The 26,162-nt window shown below is 40.2% G+C and overlaps 2 protein-coding genes across 2 annotated transcripts in view; both read right to left on the minus strand.

Annotated features, from left to right (window-relative positions):
* Nucleotides 1-1,873: 1,873 nt before the first annotated feature.
* On the minus strand, nucleotides 1,874-5,678 carry LOC121713317 (L-rhamnose-binding lectin CSL3-like). Its single transcript, XM_042097841.1, has 6 exons — nucleotides 5,657-5,678; nucleotides 4,575-4,710; nucleotides 3,789-3,898; nucleotides 3,273-3,393; nucleotides 2,097-2,206; nucleotides 1,874-1,986 (listed from the first exon to the last, which is right to left on the minus strand). Coding segments are annotated over exons 1-6 (501 nt in total). The 3' UTR covers nucleotides 1,874-1,984.
* A 1,853-nt stretch (nucleotides 5,679-7,531) lies between these two features.
* LOC121713837 (L-rhamnose-binding lectin CSL1-like) overlaps nucleotides 7,532-26,162 on the minus strand; it is a 39,916-nt gene continuing 21,285 nt past the window's right edge. The window contains exons 3-15 of the mRNA XM_042098839.1: nucleotides 24,849-24,984; nucleotides 24,170-24,279; nucleotides 24,022-24,066; nucleotides 23,654-23,774; nucleotides 22,905-23,014; nucleotides 14,245-14,268; nucleotides 13,806-13,862; nucleotides 13,360-13,495; nucleotides 12,575-12,684; nucleotides 12,437-12,481; nucleotides 12,066-12,186; nucleotides 8,064-8,173; nucleotides 7,532-7,953 (exon numbers count right to left, since the gene is read on the minus strand). Coding sequence (XP_041954773.1) covers nucleotides 7,898-7,953; nucleotides 8,064-8,173; nucleotides 12,066-12,186; nucleotides 12,437-12,481; nucleotides 12,575-12,684; nucleotides 13,360-13,495; nucleotides 13,806-13,862; nucleotides 14,245-14,268; nucleotides 22,905-23,014; nucleotides 23,654-23,774; nucleotides 24,022-24,066; nucleotides 24,170-24,279; nucleotides 24,849-24,984 — 1,181 coding nt within the window. The 3' untranslated portion in view covers nucleotides 7,532-7,897. The remainder of the gene's footprint in view (nucleotides 7,954-8,063; nucleotides 8,174-12,065; nucleotides 12,187-12,436; nucleotides 12,482-12,574; nucleotides 12,685-13,359; nucleotides 13,496-13,805; nucleotides 13,863-14,244; nucleotides 14,269-22,904; nucleotides 23,015-23,653; nucleotides 23,775-24,021; nucleotides 24,067-24,169; nucleotides 24,280-24,848; nucleotides 24,985-26,162) is intronic.

The following is a 26,162-nucleotide window of genomic DNA, read 5'->3' on the forward strand; positions in this document are numbered from 1 at the left end:
TACCAACAAATTTGTCAGTCAATCTTCTTCGTTGCTATGGGCGTTTATGATCTGATCAGCAACTTAACCCAATAAAAGCAAGCCCCTGATGTAGTGACCAACAAATTCCAACACATTTTTCAGTGCCAACTACCAACAAATTAAACAAAGAATTCTGTCCTTCTTCATTGTTGTGGCAATTTATGATCCAATTAGTAACATAACAAGACCCAAGGCCTTGATGCGTGCATCTACAGATAACAAGTACCAAATAAAACCAACAAGTTCTTCAGTCATTCCCCTTTGTTGCTGTAGCCGTTTATGATCCAATCAACATTACCAGCCAAAAAGCAAGCCCTTGATGTGGGCACCAACAACTACCATTCCAGAAACACAGTTTTCACACAGGTTACAACATGACCCTAAGATAGCTGACTTACAGTGAGCGTTCTTGAAAACCAAAATGTGACACATGCACGCACACACACACATATACAGTATACACACACAAGCAGGCAGGCACACACACACACACATATGTAAGTATACGCTTGGGCGGCAGTAGATACATCCAGGTATTTATAAATCCCAACACAGGGATCAGATAACACAGAATTTGTCACAGGTACACCACAACTTTGACTATTACATCAAATGGTCAACAACAACAAAATGTTTTAGTGTATTGTGTGTACATGAAAGGGTGTAGCATTCGGGTTATTAGTCTCCTAAAGATTTTAACTTCCTCCATAATTTTCTGATATTGCTGTGTATGATGTCCGCAATAATGTGCATAACGTTCCTGGTATGTATATAATTTTCAGGCTTGGTACCTTTCAGAGATGATGCGGCAAGACTGGGACTGATAGCATCAGGTTTTTGAAAGTCATTGGCGCCTACAACTGCAGGTGGTTGTGTCGCTGCGTCAGTAGGTGGCTGAGGTCACTACGATCAACCCCATGTTTGTGCAATGGCGCTCGAGTTACAGAGGTCAATTCAACAAACCAGAATTTCCCTGTACAGGAACGCTATACAGCATGGAATCTGAGCTCGTTCAGTTCTGTTTTCACTGGAACATCAGTACTCAAATGTATGACCAAGGACATACAGTCTGGATGCTCGATGGTGTTTTAAGCCTACAGCGTCGACTTCAAGGCAGCGCTGCTACCGTCGACTTCAAGGCACCTAACCCTAACCCTAGTGCCTTCCATGCAGCGCTGCCTGGAAGACGACATTGGGGGCTTAAAACACCAAACACCAGTCTTGATTACCACATATGACAAGATTTAATATCCAATCAATGGAAATATGAAACAAATTTAAAAAAGGTTTTTAAATGCCTATATTTATGTGTTTAAATACTTCGTTTTTTAGAGATAAAGCCATTTTTGCAGGTAGTCTTACATACCACACGAGAGATGTGCTGTCCTGCATTATCATGCTCTATATGTCTCGGCATCAAAACAGGAGAAATGTTCTTTTCCATCCTCACGTACATGGTCATTTATGAAGCTGGAACCTGAAACAGGAACAAAGAAACTGAGAGGAGGGAGGAGATGGACCAAATAAAAACCCCGGACCACACTTTGAGAAACACTGCTTTAGACATACAAACATTACTATGCAGATTAATAAATTGCATTAAATATATATATTTATATACAAACAACAAAGTCATTTGTAACACCTGTTTTTTTTTACATTTTGCAATACATACATTTATTTATCATATACACATTTGACTATATTCACTGTGATGAAAAAAACCCTACACAATAGTTTTCACTAGAAAGAAATAGCCTGATTGTGCTGAAGTTCAATGCTCACGTTTTCACATGGTTTTTGGTTCATGTTTTTAACAATTTAATTGTGAAATCCACCAAAGCTCTCAAATTGTCTATTATATTGTATGTACAGTCCTGGATGTGCTTTGGATCCCTTTTAATAGCTTTCATCTGTCCTGGTCTACAGCGGTGTGTGGCCTTCGGTAAAGGTGATCCGGTCTCTCTGTGAAAACAAAACTACAAAAAATTAATGCATGGTCACTGACAAGCTACAGTGCGTTCATAGACCACCAGTGGGCCACAGATGGAAAATACCCATGTTAGTGTACTCACATGATGGCGTGCAGCTGTGTGTCACTTCCAAGTACTTATTGACACCACGGCAGGGATCAGAGAAGACAGTATTTGAAGCATTTAACTGACATGATGTCTTCCCATTGCACCTGCACAGATAGGACAGAAATTAAAATATTTTTAGTCTGCATATCTGACACACATGTAGTTATTGAGTAGATGCTTTTATCCAAAGCAACTGATCATGCTGTACAGAAATACAAACTCTGTCTATTATTAATTGATTTGATTCGAACTGGTTTGATAGTCTGTCTGTCCCAAACGTATATAAGTCAGGACCACTTTGTCAAAATTGATTTATTACTATAATATGCATAGGTTCTATTTGGCTCTGTTCTGGGAGTCTCCTGCCCTTCCATGTGTACACATGGAAAGACTAAGACAAGGGGAGCAGCAAGATAAACCCACCATAGGGTACAGAACAGAGCAGGCATCAATGACAACAACTGGACATTGATAAGTCAGATGTATAAGGAGGAGATGGGTTGCATACTGTACATATCTGTCTTCACTGTTCATAATGAATAGCCATATGTATTCTGTTTTTATAATGCTACTGTTGATACACTGCATAATATTATTAGTAATACTTTTTATAATGTTACTGCTACATTGCAAATATCTGTACATGTTGTTCATAAATTGTTCGTACTGCATATCCATATCTATTCTGCTCTTATAAGGATACACTGCACTATTTATATTTATATTACTGTAAACCATACCAATTTCTTAACTGTATAGTACTGTCTACACTGCACTATATGTCATATACTGTTACTGTACCACCTGTCTATATCACTTTGCACTTTTCTGTTTTTTATTTGCACTTCTGGTTAGACGCAAACTGCATTTCATTGTCTCTGTACTTGTACTCTGCACAATGACAATAAAGTTAATCTGTAAGAGCAAGTGATCATAAACTGATCAGCTGAGTGATCAGCTGGACAGTCAGATGAGTGGTTAGTTACTAGAAAACTTCAAGAGGCTGCCCAGAACTTTGTGGCCGGCCTGAACTAACGCTAAGCTCCATATCAATATCAATGTCCCTGGTGTTGTTAGCATCTTTCTCTACCAGTTGAGCCAAGGCAATAGCCTTGCCTTTGACTGATGTGACTAGCCTATTTGTCTGTTTGAATTAAAAAATACTCTGACCTGCCGCGTAGGTAGTCTGTTTGAGAGTGATAACAGTTGGGAGTTGTTGCATGTTCATGTGGGCAGGTCAGGAGATCTCTCCTTCCATAATTGGCATGATAAATGAACAGGCTTCCGGTGTCTTGATATCAATCAGAATTGAGATTCGATTACAAGTATAGAAAAACTCAGTGATCGTTTAGAAAATAATTAATTGTATACATTAATATATGTATTATTGTTATACATAGTGACTTAAATTGTAATCTGGCATGCAATTACAGAAGTTAGCAAATATTTGTGATGTGTAATTGTACTGTATGTGCTCAGTCTAATGCTGCAGTTCTGCATGACGTCTTTGCATAGGTGTTGATGATGTAAAAGTGTTAAGATTTACCACAGCTGATAACATTCTGGTTGTGTTCACATGTGACACTTCTTTCTGAAGATCAAAAGAGAGTATTCAATATACCAGTATAGGGTCAGTATGGCTGCATTTGAAAGCTTTTCCCAAATATACTGTATAGTGATACTTACTGACTGGGTGGCATGTATATGATATATCCAGGTATTTATATGTCCCAACACAGGGATCAGAGAACACCGATTTTGTCACAGGTACAGCACAACTTGACATTCCATTGCACCTTTATGGAAAACAAAATTATTGTGTTTGTACATTATTGTGTATCGGATTCCAAGTATGTGTCCCTGAACAAGGCACTAAACCCTGTAATTAGTTCACTCTGAGTCCCTCTAGATAAGTGTAAGTGTCAGTTAAATGTAGCCCGGGAGGTGTCATTGCAACATATTTTTGTATATCGAGACAATGTGCACTCATTTTTCTAAATTGTGTACTCGTTTTACTAAATTGTGGTCTCATCGTATTAAATTGTGCACACAAGTTAGTATATTGTGCATTAGTTTTACTACATAATGCGCTCATTTTATTACATTTTGCTCTCAATTTAGTAAATTGTGTGGATGTTTTACTAAATTCTGTGCTCATTTTACTAAATAGTGCACTCATTTTACTAAATTGTGTGCTCAATTTACAAAAATTCAAATGAGATCACAATTTAGTTGAGCACACTATTTAGTAAAACGTGCACCTGATTAACTAAATTGAGAGCACAATTTAGTAAAATGACAGCATGATTTAGTAAAATGAGTGCACAATTTAGTAAAATGAGCGCACATTCTGTTGATATACACAAAACATGTCTTGCAATGACACTTCTGGGGCTCTGTACAAATTATATGTAATGTACAGATGTAAAAGTATGTGTATGATTTTCAGGTCTGCATCCTCAGGTGTGGTACCTGTCAGACATGATGCGTAGAGACTGGTGCTGGTGGCATTGGGTGTTGGAAAGCTGACTTGGGGGGCGTCCACTGCTGCAGGTGTCTCTGTTACTGCGTCCATAGCTGGCCGAGATCACCTTGATGAAACCCCACCCTATGCAATGACCCCCAGTTACAAAATATCTATTCTACAAACAGGAAGTTCCTTTTCCAGGAGCATGATTCATGTAGATGAATGCAATCTGAGCTCAATCAGGGTCAATTTCCCTGGAACACCAGTGCTCAAACTTCGGATGAACACATCTGACTAAATATAGTCTGCAACCAATGGAAATATTAAATAGGGCAAGGAAAGGTTACTGAATAGGTTTTAAAGGTACTTGAATATTCTATTGAATAATTCTATTGAATATTGTATTTGCACATTTTTTCTATTAGCAGATACAGTGCTGTATACACACCATACAAAAGTATGCTGTATACTGTACAAAAGTATATAAGGATATAAGTCAATTAGCATCATCAATAGATACAGTCTATACTCTACAAGCATTACCACAACCATGAGCATCAATAGATACAGTCTATACTCTACAGTGGCTCTCAAACATTTCACAATGAGTAGACTACCACATCGGAAAACAATTGGCTCCCCAAGTACATTAAAATACCCAATTTAACTACATATTTTACATTGTATATTCTTTTTTCCAAGAAAGACAAAAAACCTAACCTAACTAGTTTAATCTAACTTCAGTGATCGTGTCGTTAACAATGTTTTAATACATCTATTTTTAAGTGATTATATTGTCTTTATGAAAAAAACATCTTGGAGTACTCCGAAAGAGAGTCCGCGTACCACCAGTGGTACCTGTACCACAGTTTGAGAACCACTGCTCTACAAGCATTACCACAACCATGAGCATTCTGGCACAGGGCAATTCTTCCTGTAAAAAAGCATGCAATGTTTGCTCAATTTTCTTTTAAACTAACAAAAAGTTAGGCCAGTAATTTAGAGATGTTGTGTTCATATGTGTTACTGGAAGTACATTTGCAACCTAGAGCAATTCCAAGGTATTGCGTGTGTATAGCCAACGTACCGATGAGAGCCTGCCTCTGCATTGTGAAAAGAAGGCCACTCAGCAAGAGGAAGTTTCGTGTTTGTTTAAATAGGCAAGGTATCGGCATCATATTAACCAAACTCCCATAAACTGAACTCTTGGAATTAAACTGAAATGCTATCGCCACCTTAATTACCACATTAACCGACTTCCTGGAATCCAAATGTTTGCTTTATCTCAGCAAGAGCTATAAAGCTCTGAAGGTCCTTTATTTTGGTGGCTTGCTTCCTTGTGATGGCTTACAATTGTAGCCATTGTTGTTTTCGCATGCATAGATAGCAGACATAGGCATTTGTGTTAAGGAAGGGGGAAAATATTTTCAGCTCTGATTGGTTGAATGTTTTATTGTGATTACCTCAAATTGAATGAATGCATTTAGTGGTGTCCTTTATATTGCACCTGCACAGAGTGGATAAGAGAGTAGGCTACCATTCTGCAGCCTTTATACATGCAAAATGTAAATTTTGTCACTTCCAAAAATTGGGAGTTCCGGATTTTTTCCATAACTGGCTTAGAGTCCCACATTTATCATCGGTGAGAAATATGAAGAGATACAGAGGTGCAGAGGTGTAACTGAAAATAAATGTCAGGTTTGCATGAGATTACCTATCAGACATAATGCATTGAGAGTCGGATGTTTGACAGTTGGTGCATGCAAGCTGTCTGTAGGAGTGCATCTGAAATGGCATTAATAGACCCCCAAAAAAGCCAATTGAGGAAATGTGGTTTTCTTATGCAGAAAACAATTTGCTAGCACGTTTATTTATCTCAATTTGTTTTTGCATCTCTGTCAGAGTCATAAAGCTATAAAAAAAACAGTCTGTGGTTTGCCTCCTTGTGAGAGCTTACTTGCTTGGACCCAGCTGGGTAGAGTTCATACACATCAGGATAAGCACATTAGTGTGTGTGCAAAATAGGTTGATGCATACAAAATTAGTTAATTATAATTACATTAGATTATACATATGCAAGTCGATTTGTGGAAAGACTGGGACTGACATCCTACAGTTTGAGGCACATGTATGGTATGAAGGGAGCTTTGTGGATTCTTTTGTTGTTAAAGGTGCTCTAAGCAATGCAGGGTAACGTAACTTCAGTTGACTTTCAAATAAAACAGAGAGCTAGCTCGCTACTTCCTCCCCCTCCCTGCCCGTGGTGGTTCAGTGCAACTTGTATTGCATACATCTCAGCAGCTCTGTCCCTGTTCTGTTGTAGAATCACACTACAGTCTGAATATGTAATTGTATAATGGTCAACAAAGTCTTGGAAAAAATATTAATAGACAGAAATAGTGTTTGCAAATGATTTGATTATAAAACACATTTATTTGCATATACAATCTGTCATTGCCATCCCCTTTATTGTAAGATATTTATATAGTTTACATAAAATATCTGTTTCAGATGTATTCCAACAATGTAATATTTCCTGAGAGATGTACTGAATTCATTAACAATATGAATGGCATTTATTCCATTTAGAAGTTTCAAAGGATCAGTGTTGCTTTAGACCAGTGTTTCTCAAACTTTTTCAGACGAACGACCAATTAACCAATAAAAAAAGCCTCACGGACCACCTAGCTAAAAAAAAAAAGTAGACCTACTTCAACAGCATATTACACAATAGGCCTACTCACTGAACCACCTTGCTTATTGTCTTTGCACCTTGCTTATTGTGTCAGAGAATTCATATGATTTAAACTGCCATAGCTTACATAGGCAGTGTTGCAGAAATGTTTGGATTTACATACAAGTTGGTTCAATATTGCAAACAATTATTCTATATTATATTTTACCACGTCTGCTCGCGGACCACTTAGGATAGCTTGCAGACCACCAGTGGTCCCCGGACCACACTTTGAGAAACACTGCTTTAGACATACAAACATTACTATGCAGATTAATAAATTGCATTAAATATATATATTTATATACAAACACCAACAAAGTAATTTGTAACACCTGGTTTTTTTTTACATTTTGCAATACATACATTTATTTATCATATACACATTTGACTATGTTCACTGTGATGAAAAAAACCCTACATTAGAAAGAAATAGCCTGATTGTGCTGAAGTTCAATGCTCACGTTTTCACATGGTTTTTGGTTCATGTTTTTAACAATTTAATTGTGAAATCCACCAAAGCTCTCAAATTGTATATTATATTGTATGTACCGGTACAGTCCTGGATGTGCTTTGGATCCCTTTTAATAGCTTTCATCTGTCCTGGTCTACAGCGGTGTGTGGCCTTCGGTAAAGGTGATCCGGTCTCGCTGTGAAAACAAAACTACAAAAAATGAATGCATGGTCACTGACAAGCTACAGTGCCTTCATAGACCACCAGTGGACCACAGATGGAAAATACCCATGTTAGTGTACTCACATGATGGCGTGCAGCTGTATGTCACTTCTAAGTACTTATTGACACCACGGCAGGGATCAGAGAAGACAGTATTTGAAGCATTTAACTGACATGATGTCTTCCTATTGCACCTGCACAGATAGGACAGAAATGAAAATATTTAGTAGTATACTAAATAAGTCTTTGCATATCTGACACACATGTAGTTATTGAGTAGATGCTTTTATCCAAAGCAACTGACCATGCTGTACAGAAATACAAACTCTGTCTATTATTAATTGATTTGATTCGAACTGGTTTGAACTGGTCTGTCTGTCCCAAACGTATATAAGTCAGGACCACTTTGTCAAAATAGATTTATTATGACCGCCGCTAGCGAAGCGGTCATATAGGGATTGTCAAAGTTTTTTTTTTTTTTTTTTTTTTTTTCCCGTCATCTACTTCCTGAATTTTTGGTCAACGATACCGCAAAAAAAGCAGTTTTTCCTAAATAACTACCTGAACCGTGGCACCGAGGATGAAGAATCTTTTATGGTATGTTGGTCTCAAGGGCCCACATCAATCTGGCCCATAATCACTCATTTGTGATTTGCACCCCCCCGGTAAAAAATGAAAATGCAATATTATTCTGCTTTAATCGCCCCTATCTTCAGTTAAGATGTTCAGAACTGCACCAAATTTTATTTGTATGATTGACCTGGCATTATCTGGGGGTATGCTAAGTTTCGTAGAATTTCATCCATGGGGGGGTCTTAAAAAAAATAGATTATGTGTACATTTAGTGACTGTACACTCATTGGCCTGTAGATGGCGGTGCACACATATACACATGCACACACACACAGGCACCCACATACTATCGGTATTAGAACGGCCGATACATAATTACAAATTCAGTAGGATTAAAAGAAAGCCAAAATATATATTCATCATCATCATCATGGCTGCATTTCCAGTATTGGCGATAAGTAGTCGTTTGTCCACTAGATGGCGCATCGTTGCAGTGAGACGTAATTTTGTTGGAAGTTAAACGTGGGTTGGAATAACACTGGACGCTTCCTACAAGGACTATAGTTTACCGCAGAGAACGTCTAATAAGGATAGGATGATGTTCACATGAAATGTAATTCCCATTTCTTCTTGAAGCCGAAATAAATCTGAGGATGTTTATCGGACATGCTTGGTTTTTACTGCAGGTACATTAATCTTATAATATCAATAAGGACCTAGGTAATGTTACCTTTAGCGTTGGTTGAGTGATGGAGGCCAATTTGATTGATTGCATTTGTAGAAAACTATAAATGCGGTTATACCAAGCAAATTGATAGCAGCACTGTAATTGTATCTTTCGACTGTCATTTGTTGCATGTGCTACAAAAATCATTCTGTGCAATGGAAGATTTACCAACGTTACACCGGTCTGATACAGTTTTGCCTATACATGCGTGAGACTGAGACGCCTGTTTATTTTGTTTTAAGTGCGTGCAGGGTGTGAGAGGGGAATCGATGTGCTTTGATTCCAGCTTGGTAGTTGTAGTCTGTGAAATTAAAAAGCACGTGTGTGTGAAGTATCCAAACAATGACACCTTAATTTCATTATGGCTGCTTTAGCAACACACCTTAAGCTACTGTGTAGTGGGTCCCATTTAGAAGTGGCTACTTCATTCGCGCTTTCCTTGACTCATGGAGCTGCGTGAATTTTATTACAACTTTTCGCCACGATATGGCAGTTTAAGTCCGCTTGATACTGTAAGGCGTAAGCCATTGGTTTCCAAAGGAGATTTTATTTGTGTCGCCAGCATAGCCTATTGACAATTTATGTTGTAAATAGGCCTACCTTATAAGCCTACCTGTAGCTTAGGGAAGCTAACAGCTTTCTATTAGGATCTAGTGTGTTAGTTACAGTTTTGTCATAACACCCTGATGCATTTTTGCATTTAGAATAGCCAGAGCGTGAACAATATCGGGTGCCTATGGACTAGGCTGGGCGAACCCAGCCTGATCTGCCCGCTATTAATTTTTTGATTGCTTAAAAGATGGAGCTTGGTCTGGTGAAAGCCAGACTAGCCATGGACCTCAGTTACACAATGCAAGGGAACATGAATCAGTCTATATTTGCACGAACAATAACGGACAACAGCTCTTCAACTTTGGCCCGTTAAAATGTGTATGAACAGTCTAGCGACGCATTTCATCAAGGCCCATTTGGACATGTCAGTTATTTGCACCACTGGTTAGATGTAAAACAGCATTTCGTTTCAGACTACTGTTACTTAATTTGTGTATTAACAATAACGTTTCAGACTACTGTTACTTAATTTGTGCATTGACAATAAAGTATTACATGAACTAACGATGACTAAAATCTTATGTAGAAGAAGAAACATTCACAAAAAATCCATCCATCCAAAAATGACCTTTGTTTTTGATAGCTGTTGAAAACGGCATGGAACTGACAGAGATGTTTTTGTTTATAAATAAATAAATAAATAACATTATGCTGATACCTTTTGCTTTTCCCAAATACAATGTAGCCTACAGGTAAGTGACCTTTCATCAATCCAGTTGCAATGGATGAACTGCCCTACTTGTGATTGTTTAGAGATTTTAAAGGTTTTATAACAATGCTACATCTTCTTTGGCTATTCTACAATCTATTCACCTTTTCAGCACCAGTAGGCTACTTTCTGTGCAGCCGCACACACACACTCAGGCATGCCAAACAAGCATACACAAAAGTTTCAAGAGTGGGGGATGGAGTAAAATATGGAGACAAATTGAAGTGTGATTTATTTTCGCGGAACGGATGTATAGGACATATTTTGTACCGCTATGCGGTACATCTAGTTATATTTATATTACTGTAAACCATACCACTTTCTTAACTGTATAGTACTGTCTACACTGCACTATATGTCATATACTGTTACTGTACCACCTGTCTATATCACTTTGCACTTTTCTGTTTTTTATTTGCACTTCTGGTTAGACACAAACTGCATTTCATTTTATCTGTACTTGTACTCTGCACAATGATAATAAAGTTATTCTGTAAGAGCAAGTGATCATAAACTGATCAGCTGAGTGATCAGCTGGACAGTCAGATGATTGGTTAGTTACTAGTAAACTCCAAGAGGCTGCCCAGAACTAGTGATGGGGACGAGACCGCCTATGCCGAGTCCGAGTCAAGACCGAGTCTTTGAAGGGTCGAGACCGAGTCGAGACCGAGTCTGTTGGTTTTCAAATACAGTCGAGTCCGAGTCAAGACCGAGTCTTTGAAGAAGCAAGTCCGAGTCGAGACCGAGTCCTTTAGGAGTCGAGACCGATTCGAGACCAAGACCATAAAAAAATTTCAGTTTTAATATTCATAATTAATATTTAATATTTATTAAAGATTATTAACTGGGGTGATAATTTAATATCACCCCAGTTAATAATCAACAGTTAGGCCTACAGACTAAGCTAGATTGGGAATTGTTTAGAGGAGCAGTCTTAACGTCTTAATATGGACTATGCTGACCTACAGACACTCACCGGCAGCAGAGCCATAGAGATAAATAAACGGCTCTGACGGCAATATCTTTGCATTGCACCATGGGATGTCATTTTCAAATAATGCCGGTCAACATTGCATTTTATTATTATTGTTGTTATGTGTTGTCTGTTTTTTATATGAACATAAAAAATGCGTTGGTCTCGAGGACTCGGTCTGAAATTACGAGTCCTTCTCCTCCCACTGTGGTCCGAGACCGAGTCAAGACCGAGTCTTTGAAGGAACGAGTCCGAGACGAGACCGAGAAAGCAGAAATTGGTCTCGAGACCGGACTCGAGTCCGAGACCGGACTCGAGTACTACATCACTACCCAGAACTTTGTGGCCGGCCTGAACTAACGCTAGGCTCCATATCAATATCAATGTCCCTGGTGTTGTTAGCAACTTTCTCTACCAGTTGAGCCAAGGCAATAGCCTTGCCTTTGACTGATGTGACTAGCCTATTTGTCTGAATTACTAAAATACTCTGACCTGCCGCGTAGGTAGTCTGTTTGAGAGTGATAACAGTTGGGAGTTGTTGCATGTTCATGTGGGCAGGTCAGGAGATCTCTCCTTCCATAATTGGCATGATGAATGAACAGGCTTCCGGTGTCTTGGTATCAATCGGAATTGAGATTTGATTACAAGTATAGAAAAACTCAGTGATCATTTAGAAAATAATTAATTACATGAATATATGTATTATTGTTATACATAGTGACTTATATGTAATCTGGCATGCAATTACAGAAGTTAGCAAATAATTGTGATGTGTAATTGTACTGTATGTGCTCAGTCTAATGCTGCAGTTCTGCATGAAGTCTTTGCATAGGTGTTGATGATGTAAAAGTGTTAAGATTTACCACAGCTGATAACATTCTGGTTGTGTTCACATGTGACACTTCTTTCTGAAGATCAAAAGAGAGTCTATTCAATATACCAGTATAGTGGTCAGTATGGCTGCATTTGAAAGCTTTTCCCAAATATATAGTGATACTTACTGGCTGGGTGGCATGTATATGATATATCCAGGTATTTATATGTCCCAACACAGGGATCAGAGAACACCGAGTTTGTCACAGGTACAGCACAACTTGACATTCCATTGCACCTATATGGAAAACAAAATTATTGTGTGTGTACATTATTGTGTATCGGATTCCAAGTATGTGTCCCTGAACAAGGCACTAAACCCAGTAATTAGTTCACTCTGAGTCCCTCTAGATAAGTGTAAGTGTCAGTTAACTGTAGCCTGGGAGGTGTCATTGCAATATATTTTTGTATATCGAGACAATGTGCACTCATTTTTCTAAATTGTGTACTCGTTTTACTAAATTGTGGTCTCATCGTATTAAATTGTGCACACAAGTTAGTATATTGTGCATTAGTTTTACTACATAATGCGCTCATTTTATTACATTTTGCTCTCAATTTAGTAAATTGTGTGGATGTTTTACTAAATTCTGTGCTCATTTTACTAAATAGTGCACTCATTTTACTAAATTGTGTGCTCAATTTACACAAATTCAAATGAGATCACAATTTAGTTGAGCACACTATTTAGTAAAACGTGCACCTGATTAATAAATTAAGAGCACAATTTAGTAAAATGACAGCATGATTTAGTAAAATGAGTGCACAATTTAGTAAAATGAGCGAATATTCTGTTGATATACACAAAACATGTCTTGCAATGACACTTCTGGGGCTCTGTACAAATTATATGTAATGTACAAATGTAAAAGTATGTGTATGATTTTCAGGTCTGCGTCCTCAGGTGTGGTACCTGTCAGACATGATGCGTAGAGACTGGTGCTGGTGGCATTGGGTGTTGGAAAGCTGACTTGGGGGGCGTCCACTGCTGCAGGTGTCTCTGTTACTGCGTCCATAGCTGGCCGAGATCACCTTGATGAAACCCCACCCTATGCAATAACCCCCAGTTACAAAATATCTATTCTACAAACAGGAAGTTCCTTTTCCAGGAACATGATTCATGTAGCATGATGAATGCAATCTGAGCTCAATCAGGGTCAATTTCCCTGGAACACCAGTGCTCAAACTTCGGATGAACACATCTGACTAAATATAGTTTGCAACCAATGGAAATATTAAATAGGGCAAGAAAAAGTTACTGAATAGGTTTAAAGGTACTTCAATATTCTATTGAATAATTCTATTGAATATTGTATTTGCACATTTTTTCTATTAGCAGATACAGTGCTGTATACACACCACAGGAGAGATGCCCCGTCTCACCCTCACATTCAGCATACCTCTTGCCCTCTATACCTGAAAAACAAGAAAAAGCAACTTGGAGGATGGATATGGACAAAAAAATCTTGGTAACACTTTACTTGATGGGTGAGTTCATAACACATTCATAGCAGCTGGCATAAACTGCACATAAAGCATTCATGACTGTTTCATGAGACATGACTCAACATGCGATTGTTAGACTTTTATTTTGACAAGTTGTTGTCGTTCTGTCTTCCACATTCATGAAAGGTTTGGTATGAATGTTAAGTCATGTCTCATGAAACAGTCATGAATGCTTTATGTGCAGTTTATGACAGCTGCTATGAATGTTTTATGAACCCACCCGTCAAGTAAAGTGTTACCAAAATCTTTAAATAAAATAAGCATCAATAATAAGACAAATGCAATGCTTTACCATTATGGCACAGGACAATAAGTGCTGGGAAAAAAACAGACAAAGTTACTTTTTTCCTGTTTACATCTTGAAAAATAATAAACAATCCAACAAATAAGTAAATGATACAGCATGTATTGATACAGTCACATGGGGCTAGTGAGTTCCACTATTTTTACAAGTACATCTGCAACCCATGCACTTCCAAACATTGGTTGGCAACATACCGATGAGCCTGATGAATGTCTGTCCCTGCATTGCAAGAAGTACTGAGCAGGAGGACGTTTCTGATCTTTTAAATAGGCAAGGCACAAGCCTCTTATCAGGCTATCATAAACGGGACTCCTAGCTAAATACTATCCCCGCCATATGAACAGACCTCCTGGAAACCACCAGGAAGCTGTTCTTAATACACTCATTTTCTATGACTGCATTGTGATCACTGACATTTAATTTATTTGGAAGTGTATCCTATAATCAATGGCTTTGATAGAACTTCAGCCAGAAAAAAAAAAGTTATGATCTAGTTTATTAATCTTAAACTTTATCTCTGTCAGAGCCATAAACCTCTGAATACTTTTTATTTTTGTTGTTTGCTTCCTTCTGATAGCTTATGCACGTGCAGGCTTTGCTGTCACGTGTTGATAACACATGTTGATAAGGACTTTGATATAGGCAACTGTGTTGAGGGAAACAGGAAACAATATGTTCAACTCTGTCTAATGATCAGCAAAGAGGCACAAAGAGACAAAATGAGGGTGAATGATAATCTGATGGATAGATGGATGGATGGATAGATAGATTGATTGATTGATCGATCCAATGATTCTTATTATTATTTCACTTACCACTTTTTCCGTACGCAATTTCTCAGTTAAAACTTAGAAACTTCGTTCAAACTTTGTAACGTAGGTCTTCAAACGGACCAGGTTGCTATGTCTTTTCAACTGTAACTTTTATACTTTTTAAACTATTAAGTAAAAACTTTTTTAAAATCCCCATAGACTTAACATTGTGATTGTGACATCACAATACGGCCATTAAGCAATTAGAATCCTATGCCAGGTGTGCAGGCCACCTGCAGTAACTGCCAGTCTCAGGCTTTAAGCATACAAACTAGCTGTCTATCAACAACTTTTAAACAATTTACATTCAACTTTTAAACGGTCTACTTTTAAACTATCATTAAACTGTCTATCTATTAAACTAGCTGTCTATCAACAACTTTTAAACTATCTACATTCAACTTTTAAACTTTTAAACTATCTACATTCAACTTTTAAACAGACAACTTTTAAACTACATTCAACTTTTAAATGGTCTACTTTTAAACTATCAACTTTTATCAAGCTATGCATATCAACATCCATTAAACTATCTATCTATTAACCCTTAAAGGAGTACCGTCACACTGGTGTGACGGGAATGTTGAGAAATGAACGTTCTAAAGAATATCTGGGTTCATTGAATTCAACATAGAATTTTAGAACCTTCAATTGTTGCGGAACTTAGAACGTTCAAAAACCTACACCTTTAAGGGTTAAATAGCTGTCTACCAACAACTTTTAAACTATCTACATTCAACTTTTAAACTGTCTACTTTTAAACTATTTACTTTTATTAAGCTATGCAACCACCATGCATGCATGCACAACTGCCAGTCTCAGGCTTTAAGCATACAGTCGGACTCTCTTAAGACTACACATCCTGTTCAACTGTTTCCTCTGCCCAAAACTGTTTCAAAATAAAAGTTCTCACTACAATAATTCACTGTTAAACAATTTAACCCTTTAAACTACTGAACTTTTTAACTGTTCAGCCATTGTAACTGTCACATATCATCAACTATGACTCCTACCCACTGTAGCTAGTTAGTATAATAAACATTGTTAGCCTAGTTAACATTGCTAACATAGTTAGCATTTTTAACATTTTTAGCAAAACTGCTAGAAAACATTAGCTAAGTTAGCTAAGTAGCATGGTTAGCATAGTTAACATTGTTAACATAGTTAGCATTTTTAGCAAAACTGCTAGAAAACATTAGCTAAGTTAGCTAGGTAGCATGGTTAACATAGTTACCGTTGTTAACATTTATAGCAAAACTGCTAGAAAACATTAGCTAAGTTACATGGTTAGCATAGTTAAGATTATTAGCATAGTTAACATTGTTACCATCACTACTAGCAAACATTAGAGCCATTCTTACTTTTGGATATCGTCACCTATACACAGCCATTAAACTATTGAAATATCAACATTCATTAAACTTTCAGTCTGTGAACAACTTTTAAACTATTTACATTCAACTTTTAAACGGTCTACTTTTAAACTATCATTACATTATCTATCTATTAAACTAGCTGTCTATCAACAACTTTTAAACTATCTACATTCAACTTTTAAACAGTCTACTTTTAAACTATCAACTTTTATTAAGCTATGCAACCACCATGTCTGTCCTAGCATCACCGTAGTAACCATCTCTGTATTATTTATTTTAACTATACAAAAATATCACAACTTTTGCATTTTCATGCACTGGTAATTCCTTGGAATTGCATTTATAGTTATTTTTATAACCTTTTCTTTTTAACTTTTCAAGAATGAATGTGACTCCACTTAGCGTACAGACATGTTGAAATAACCGTTCTGAAGGTCTGGAGTGGGGCAAGAGAGTTTATACTTTTTGAGAAATAGGGGATTAAAAATGTTAAAAAGCTAATTTTCCCCCATAGACTTGAATGGCTGTGATGTCATGATGGCCTAAAGCCAGCTGCGCTCGTTAAACTCCCAGAGTAGTTCCCAGGCTAATCAGAACACTGGCACAGGTGTCACCTGTGAATCCAACTGTCTCAGGTTCTAATGCATACAATCTGGCGCTCCCTAAAACTACACATCCTGTTTAAGTGTTTCCCGTGTGTCAAAATAAAAGTCACAGCCATTTCTCATGCTTTGCGCATAATATCTCCAGAACGGCTTGACGCATATGCTTCCAATTTGGTACAAGTGTTTGTATGGACTCAAAGAGTTTGATGTTGGAGGTCAAAGGTCAAGGTCAATAACACCTTGAGTGTTATATCTCAAAAAGTTTTTTTGGTACGAGGGTTTGTATGAACTCAAAGATTAAGTGATTCAATGGGTTTTTTTTTCCAGGAATCTCCCCACCAACATTAAGCCAGCAGCTTTCCATCCACTATTGTAATTCCTCTGGCATTATATTATATATTTATATATTTATAGTATAATTTCATATTTTATTGTAGCGTCTTGGTGGTTTTCAGGTATCATTAATTGGGCCTCCAAACAAAATAATATTATGTAACAATGCAACCAGACACTACAATAAAGTAGCCTAACCAACTGTCATCAACTGAACTCATGGCAAAATCCTATCACCACCTTAATAACCGACTTCCTGAAATCCAAATGTTGAGCGATAAAGCTCTGGAAGTCCATTATTTTTGTGGCTTGCTTCCTCGTGATAGCTTTCAATTGTTGCCTTTGTTGTTGTCACATACATAGTACATAGCAGAACTTTGACAACTAATGGACTTGGACATAGGCATTTGTGTTAAGGAAAATAGGGGGAAGATATTTTCAGCCCTGATCTGTATCTCTGTCAGAGCCATAAAGCAAAAAAAACATTCTGTGGTTTGCATCCTTGTGATAGCTTACACATGTTGGCTTTGCGAACACATGTTACCGGATCTTTGATTAATAAAAGACTTTCAGAAAAAGAAGAAAAACATATTTCACGCTATTTTTTTCCTTTTACATTCAATTAAATGTTATTTATACAGTGCCATAACATATGAATGTGTTCACATCTTGAGCCCAATTTTTAACTTGAACACCTAGATCAAACACAAGGCAACAGGTCAAGAAAGACAGGGGCCTATTTGCTTGGAGCCAGCTGGGTAGATATGAATTCATATACATCAGGATAAGCAGTAGCACATTAGCGTGTGTGCAATATAGGTTGATACAAAATTAGTTAATTTTACATTAGATTATAAATATGCAAGTAGATTTGTGGAAAGACTGGGATGGCATCATTCGGTATATTTTGAGGCACAGGTATTATGGTATGGAAGGTGCTTTGTGGATTTTTTTGTAGTCATTGTCTGATCAAAACGTCCTATAGCCATATACATTTCCTGATATTTTTTTTTCTTTTCATGTTGAATACTTTTTTTCTTCCCACTGTACAATGAAGCTTATAATATTGTTTATACAGCACATTCACTGGACAGAAGTATATATTTAAAGTATTCATAGTTCCCGGATATTGGAAGGGCCCCGCAAACTGTTACATAAAGCATAATTTGAAATCTATATTGACCTCTCTCTAACCGTCACCACGGTCTTACTGTGAATGATGCCATCCTGGCACCTGTTCCGAGACCATAATGTCAACAATGTCATGTGACTGACCTCTGGAGGCTGAACCCACAGCATAAAGCGTTACAGGGTGAGACGCCTCTTCCTCTTTTCCTTCCTCGCCTCGATTCTGAGACCGGTAAGTTCGAAAAGTTGTGGGTTCTAATCCGTCACGTTGTTGTGCAGGCGCCTTGAGCCCCCGAGGATTGTTTAACGACCCCCTTTGTTGTATCAGCGAGTAGCTTAGGCTGCATCGCGTTTCAGTTGTGCTAACTTTTACTGCCTATGTCACTACAGGTGCAAGTTAAAATTACGTTGAACACTTCAAAATAGCCTTTATCGTGTTGCAAGAGAATGCCAAAACCACGGTAAGAATTTTTGGTTTCTCCTATTAAGTTTGTTGCCGTCTGTAGGCGGCTGGGCTGAGAGGCTGGGCTGAGAGGGACCGGTGGAGAGGGAATTGGCAGTCTTGACCCCCCTTGGACCAACCAGGGTTACCACTGATCCCCACTGCCCTAGCAGGGAGTGTGACAAGACTGATCGCCTGACTTGTAGGACCTACAATGCTGCTGTGCGTGCTGCCCGCTCAGGCAATGCCCTAGCAGTCCTTTTAGCGGCTATTAGAAAGACTGTTAGTGCATGTGACCAGGATACCAGAGATCTGGTTGATGCGGCCTTGTCCACTCATGCCCAGTTGACCCGAGACATAGGGGCAGCTATGTCCTCGGCTATTCTGACTCGCAGGCAGATCTGGTTGGCCCAGACATCCCTCCCTGAGAACATCAAAAGGGAACTCACTAATATGCCCGTGGAGCCTGCTAGTGTATTCCACTCTAGCTCGCATAGCTTGCTGGATAAGGCTCAGCACTCACTGCGCACTCGTGAGACTGTCCAGAGGACGTTTCGGCGCCCTGAGATTAGAACAGCTAGCCGACAGCACTCATATCCTGCTTTCAGGGTCCCTCAGGAGCCCTGGATGGGTAATGTGCAACATAACTAGAAGAGCTGCTCAGGCTAGGCCTCCCCCCAAGGACCCAAGGGGGTCATACATAGCATTTGTGGTACAGCTGCCGAGATGCACTCCCAGCTATGCCTGGACAGCTGGGAGAGAGAGACTTCGGACCCCTGGGTACTGGAAACTGTGGCAAGGGGTTACCGGCTCCAGTTCCGGCAGCGACCCCCACCCTTTTCTGTGGTCCGTGTGACCAAAGTGAAGGACCCAGTCCAGGCAAATACCTTGGCAAAGGAAATTGCAACATTGCTCCAAAAGGACGCCATTGCCAAAGTAAGTGCCAGCGAACAGCAGGCTGGCTATTATTCAGCATATTTCCTCGTCCCCAAGAAGGACGGTGGGCTGCGCCCCATTTTAGACCTGCGTCGCCTCAATACTTACATCAAGGTTTTACCCTTCAAGATGCTGCACACAAGGCACATCCTCGAGTCCGTAGAATACGGCGAGTGGTTCACCACCATAGACTTGAAGGATGCATACTTCCATGAGCCGCGAGCATTGGAAGTTCCTGCGGTTTGCCTTTCAAGGCCAAGCCTACGAGTTCAAAGTCCTCCCGGTTGGATACTCTCTCTCCCCAAGGGTATTTACCAGGGTGGTCGCAGCCGCCTTGGCGCCACTTCAAAGAAAGGGGATAAAGATCATGCCCTATCTAGACGACTGGCTGCTCTGTGCTCCATCTCGCGAGCAAGTCGTACTGGATACGGAAACTGTGCTGTCTCACATTCAGTCTCTGGGCTTCAAGGTCAACTTGACCAAGTGCAACCTGACCCCAAGACAGGAAACCACCTTTCTAGGGCTCCAGCTGAACTCGCTCACAATGAGGGCATCTCTTACCCCTCACAGAGTAGCCAAGATTTTGGCAGCCCTTGGCACTTTTCACCGGGGCAAGCATGTGAAATTGCTTCACCTCCAGAGGTTACTGGGGAAACTCCTTTGTTGGGCATTCCCGCATCTGGCCTCTCTGAAGGCAATTTACATTCCCGGGGTCCAGAACCAGGCAGCAGATCTCCTGTCCCGGTCCGGACCTCCCCCGGGAGAGGCTCCACACAGAGGTGGTGGAAAGTTTGTGGGCACGCTTTGGCGTAACCCAGGCGGATCTATTTGCATCAGGGGAAACGACCCATTGCCAGACGTGGTACTCCCTCAGGCATCCGGTCGGCCCGCTTGGGCTGGATGCACTGTCTCACAAGTGGCCGGACGGATTGCTATACGCCTTTCCCCCGCTGCCCTTGATCCCGCATGTACTGAGCAGAATTTCTCGGGGACACTACAGAGTTCTGTTGGTGGCCCCACATTGGCCCGCGAGACATTGGTTCCCAGCTCTACTTCGTCTTGTGAAGGGCCAGCCTTGGCCTCTGCCACTCAGAGCAGACCTTTTGTCGCAGGTGGGGGGCCAGATTTGGCATCCCAGGCCGACAGTTCTACAACTCTGGGCCTGGCCGCTCCTCAGTCCTTGCCTTTGGAATTGAATGAGGCGGTCTTGGAGACCAATGGTAATGCCAGGGCACCCTCCACCCGTATGAACTATCAGCAGAAATGGAGTTTTTTCTCTGGATGGTGTCAAGGTCAGGGGCAAGACCCCAAAACCTGTCAAGTGGCTCTAGTGCTCCTCTTTCTCCAGTCTCTCTTGGATGCTGGGAGGGCAGCCAACACTTTGAGGGTCTACACGGCAGCTATATCTGCATTTCATGCAGCCAGTAGACGGTCTTTCTGTTGGGAAACTCCCGATGGTGTCCCAAGGGTGCTAAGCGCCTGCGTCCAGGCAGATCATTGCGCGCTCCATCTTGGGACCTCCCCCTAGTGTTGAGATCTTTGACTGTGGCTCCGTATAAACCTTTGAAGCGGTCGGAGCTGAAATATCTGACTCATAAGACTGTGTTTCTCTTAGCCATGTGTTCTGCTAAGAGGGTGAGCGAACTGCATGCCTTGTCTGTGAGTGCAGAATGCATGAGGTGGAAACCAGAGGATATGGGCGTGTCTCTCTGGCCTAACCCCTTTTTTCTACCTAAGGTGTTGACCCCTCAATCAGTTAACCAGGCTATTGAACTGGAGGCATTCCATCCTGAGCTGGTTGACCAGTCGGAGGTGGCTCCTGATTCCCAGTGCCCAGTTAGGGCTCTGAAGGCTTATCTTGAGCGCACCAGGCAGCAGAGGCAAACTCACACACAGATGTTTGTGTGCTATGGAGGTCGACAGTCTGGCCAGCCAGTGTCCAAGCAGCGCCTATCTCACTGGCTGGTGGACACCATCTCTCAGGCTTACTCTGGACAAGGTTTTCCAATCCCAGAGGGTCTGGTGGCTCACTCCACACGCAGCATGGCCACATCCTGGGCTGCTTTGAAGGGAGTTGCTATTAATGATCTATGTGCTGCCGCGGCCTGGAGTACTCCTTGTACCTTTGCCAGGTTTTATCGGGTTAACGTGACCTCTAATACTGTTGGCTCCACTGTTCTTAGAGCTGCTTCTGAGCAGATGGGCCCCTTGTGACACTGTTGGTACTAGGCATCCACAGTAAGACCGTGGTGACGGTCAGAGAGAGGTCGATATAGATCGTAAGTTATGTCCATAACTATGGATCTATGAGACCGAATGATGACCGTCACCATCTCTTGTCACTCGGGACGAATGCGAGGCGTTCAAGACAAGAGGAAGAGGCGTCTCACCCGGTAATGCTTTATGCTGCGGGTTCAGCCTCCAGAGGTCAGTCACATGACATTGTTGACATTATGGTCTCGGAACAGGTGCCAGGATGGCATCATTCACAGTAAGACCGTGGTGACGGTCATCGTTCAATCTCATAGATCCATAGTTATGGACATAACTTACGTTCCATTAACTTGCATTGTATTTAACACAGTGGCCACGTGTGGTGCAACATGGTATTACAAGGGAGCCAGGTTTACATCTAGACAACCTGATTGGCTGCATCATGTATAAACTCACATAAAGTGTGTTTTATGAAAAACAAGCCCTCAAATTGTATATTATATTGTATGTACAGTCCTGGATGTGCCTTGGATCCCTTTTAATAGCTTTCATTAGACTATCTGTGCTGGTCTACAGCGGTGTGTGGCCTTCAGTAAAGGTGATCTGCTCTCTCTGTGAAAAAAGAAGGATGTAAACATGGGACCTAGTTCAGATCAACACAAACCTGATGTGTTGTGTGAGGTGACAAAAATAATTCCAAACAAAACTACAAAACATGAATGCATGGTCACTGACAAGCTACAGTGCCTTCATAGACCACCAGTGGGCCACAGATGAGAAATACCCACGTTAGTGTACTTACACGATTGCGTGCAGCTGTATGTCACTTCCAGGTACTTATTGACACCATGGCAGGGATCAGAGAAGACCGCATTTGAAGCATGTAACTGACATGATTTCTTCCCATTGCACCTGCACAGATATGACAGAAACAAAAATCTTTTTTAGTCTTTCCATTTCTGACAGAAATGCAGGCAGCATTTTGCATGAAACCTTGTTATATTTGCAGCCATTAAGCAGATGCTTTTATCCAAAGCAACTGACAAAGTTGTACAGAAATACAGACTTTGTCTATTAGTCTAAATGATTCATGGATTGTTTGATAGTCTGTCTGTCCCAACTGTATTGACAAGACCACTTTGTCAAAATAGTTTTATTACTATTTGCACATGGTTACATTTTGCAGTATGGCTCTGTTCTGGGAGTCTCCTGCCCTTCCATGTGCAAACAAGGAAAGACTAAGACAAGGAGAGCAGCAAGATAAACCCACCATAGGGTACAGAACAGAGCAGGCATCAGTGACAACAACTGGACATTGATAAATCAAATGACTGTATGAGGAGGAGATGTGGTGGAGGTGGGTTGCAAAGAGGCTTGTAGAGAAAGTGAGTAGGCAGGCTATAAGGTAGCTTAAGGCACCCTGAATGATCTCCACAAATATAAGAGTACCCGGCTGTTGTCAGCAACTTTTTCTACCAGTTGAGTCATGGCAGTGGTCAATTGCCTTTGACTGATGTGGCTATTTGTCAGTTGGAATTGAAAGACTCTAACCTGCCGCGTAGGTTGTCCGTTTGAGAGTGATAACAGTGGGAGGTCTTTGCCAGTTTATGGGGGCAGGTCAGGCGATCTCTCCTTCCATAGTTGGCGTGATGAATGAACAGGCTTCCCTTGGCTTGAGATCAATTATCAAGTATAGAAAAACTCAGTGATCATTTAGAAAATAATTAATTGTATACATGATTATTAGTGTTGTTATTGACATATGACTTCTGTATATGTAACCGTTATGTATAATTACAGAACATCTGTGATGTGCAGATATACTGTATGCCCTCATTGCCTAATGCAGTCATTTCTCTGTGACTTGATTGTATGTACAGTACAACTGTAGGCGTTGGTGTAAAAGTGTTGAGATTTACCACAGCTGATAGCATTCTGGTTGTTTTCACATGTGACACTTCTTTCTGAAAATCAAAAGAGAGTCTATTTAGTACAACAAATAAGTATAGCGGGTCAGTATGCCTGCATTTGAAAGCTTTTTTATTTCAAATATATAGTGACACTTACTGACTGAGTGGCATGTATAAGATAAATCCAGGTATTTATATGTCCCTGGACAGGGATCATAGAACACAGAGTTTTCCACAGGTACAGCACAACTTGACATTCCATTGCACCTATTGAAAACAACAAAAAATGTTTTAGTATGTTGTGTGTACATTAATGTGTATCGCATTCCAGGTATGTACCCCTGAGCAAGGCACTCAACTCTATCATTAGTTCACAGTGAGTCAATCTAGATAAGTGTGAGTGTCAGTTAAATGTAGCCCGGGAGGTGTCATTGTAAGTTTTTTTGTATATTGGAAAAATTGAAATTTTTCTAAATTGTGCGCTCCTTTAACTAAATCGTGGTCTCATTTTTTTAGATTGTGCGCATAATTTAGTATATTGTGCATTAGTTTTATTACATAGTGTTCTCATTTTACTTAATTTCGTTCTCAATTTAGTAAATTGTGTGCACATTTTACTAAATTGTGCACTCATTCAAAATGAGAGCACAATTTAGTAAAATTAAAGCATGATTTAGTAAAATGAGCACACAATTTAGTGAAATGAGCACACATTCTGTGGATATACACAAACACAAAAATCTTGCAATGACACTTCTGGGGCTCCGTATAAATGATATATAATGTAAACATTAGTATCTGTATGATTTTCAGGTCTGCATCCTCAGGTGTGGTACCTGTCAGACATGATGCGTAGAGACTTCTGCTGGTGGCATTTGGTGTTGGAAAGCTGACTTGGGGGGCGTCCACTGCTGCAGGTGTCTCTGTTGCTGCGTCCATAGCTGGCCCAGTTCACCTTGATGAAACCCAACCCTGTGCAAAGACCCCCAGTTACAAAATATCTATTCCACAAACAGGAAGGTCCTTTTCCAGGAACATGATTCTTGTAGCATGATGAATGCAATCTGAGTTCATGGGTTCAATTTCCCTGCAACACCAGTGCTCAAATGTATCGAGCTCAAGTTACTTTCGATGACTACAGCTGACTAGAGGTCATCTGCAACCAATGGAAATATTAAATAGGGCAAGGGAAGGTTACTGAATAGGTTTTAAAGGTACTTGAATATTCTATTGAATAATTTTATTGAATAATTCTATTGAATATTGTATTTGCATGTTTTTTTCTATTAGCAGATATAGTGCTGTATACATACCACAGGAGAGTTGTACCGTGTGTGTGTGTGTGTGTGTGTGTGCGCATGCGCAAGTGCAATGGGTGGGAAGGTGAGGGGAATTAGAGGCCAAAGGCCTCAGTGAAGAGATGTGTTTTGAGAAGATTTTTGAACAGGCCCATAAAAGAGGCACAGCGGATGTGAAGGGGGAGTTGGTTCCAGAGAGTTGGGGCGGAGACACAGAAGGCCCTGTCCCCAATGGTCTTGTCTGGTGCGGGGTATAGCCAGCTGGTCCTTGTAGGAGGACCAGAGGGACCGCAGAGGGGTGTAGTAGGTCAGAAAGGTATTTAGGGGCCAGAGCATGGAGGGACTTGTAAGTGAGAAGCAGGATTTTGTAGATGATGTGGAACTTGACTAGTAACCAATGGAGCTGCATGAGAGTGGGGGTAATGTGCTGCCAGGGCTTAGTGCCTGTCGGATAGTGAGGGACGTAATCTTGAGATGTTTTTTAAGTGATAGAAAGCAGCTTTCATGGTGTTTTTAATGTGGGAATGGAATGACAGGGTAGAGTCCAGAATGATGGCAAGGTTGAGGACTTCAGGGGATGGAGCAATGGAACACCCATCCACATTCAGAGAAGATCCCCAATCTTCTTGAGCAGTGGCTTAGGAGCCACCACCTTGAGCTCAGTTTTATTGCTATTCAGTTTGAGAAGATTAGAGGTCATCCAGGTTTTAAGTTCTTGCAGACAGTTGACAAGTAGTCCAACTGGGAGCTGAGTTGAGGGTGCTGATGTACAGTTGGGTGTCATCAGCGTAGCAGTGGAAGTTGAGACCGTGGTGACGTATAATTTGACCCAGGGGGAGAATGTATATGGTG

This window comes from Alosa sapidissima, chromosome 7 (genome assembly GCF_018492685.1).
Source record: "Alosa sapidissima isolate fAloSap1 chromosome 7, fAloSap1.pri, whole genome shotgun sequence".
Taxonomy (NCBI): domain Eukaryota; kingdom Metazoa; phylum Chordata; class Actinopteri; order Clupeiformes; family Clupeidae; genus Alosa; species Alosa sapidissima.

Excerpts from the sequence above, each read along its gene's own strand:
- LOC121713317 (XM_042097841.1), bottom strand. The coding sequence starts at position 5,678 with ATGCAGAGGCAGGCTCTCATCG. Across the intron at positions 4,711-5,656 it reads GCAGAGGCAGGCTCTCATCG|GGTGGGGTTTCATCAAGGTG; the intron begins GTACGTTGGCTA and ends GTCATTGCATAG. Across the intron at positions 3,394-3,788 it reads ATATACATGCCACCCAGTCA|ACACCGGAAGCCTGTTCATT; the intron begins GTAAGTATCACT and ends ATTGATATCAAG.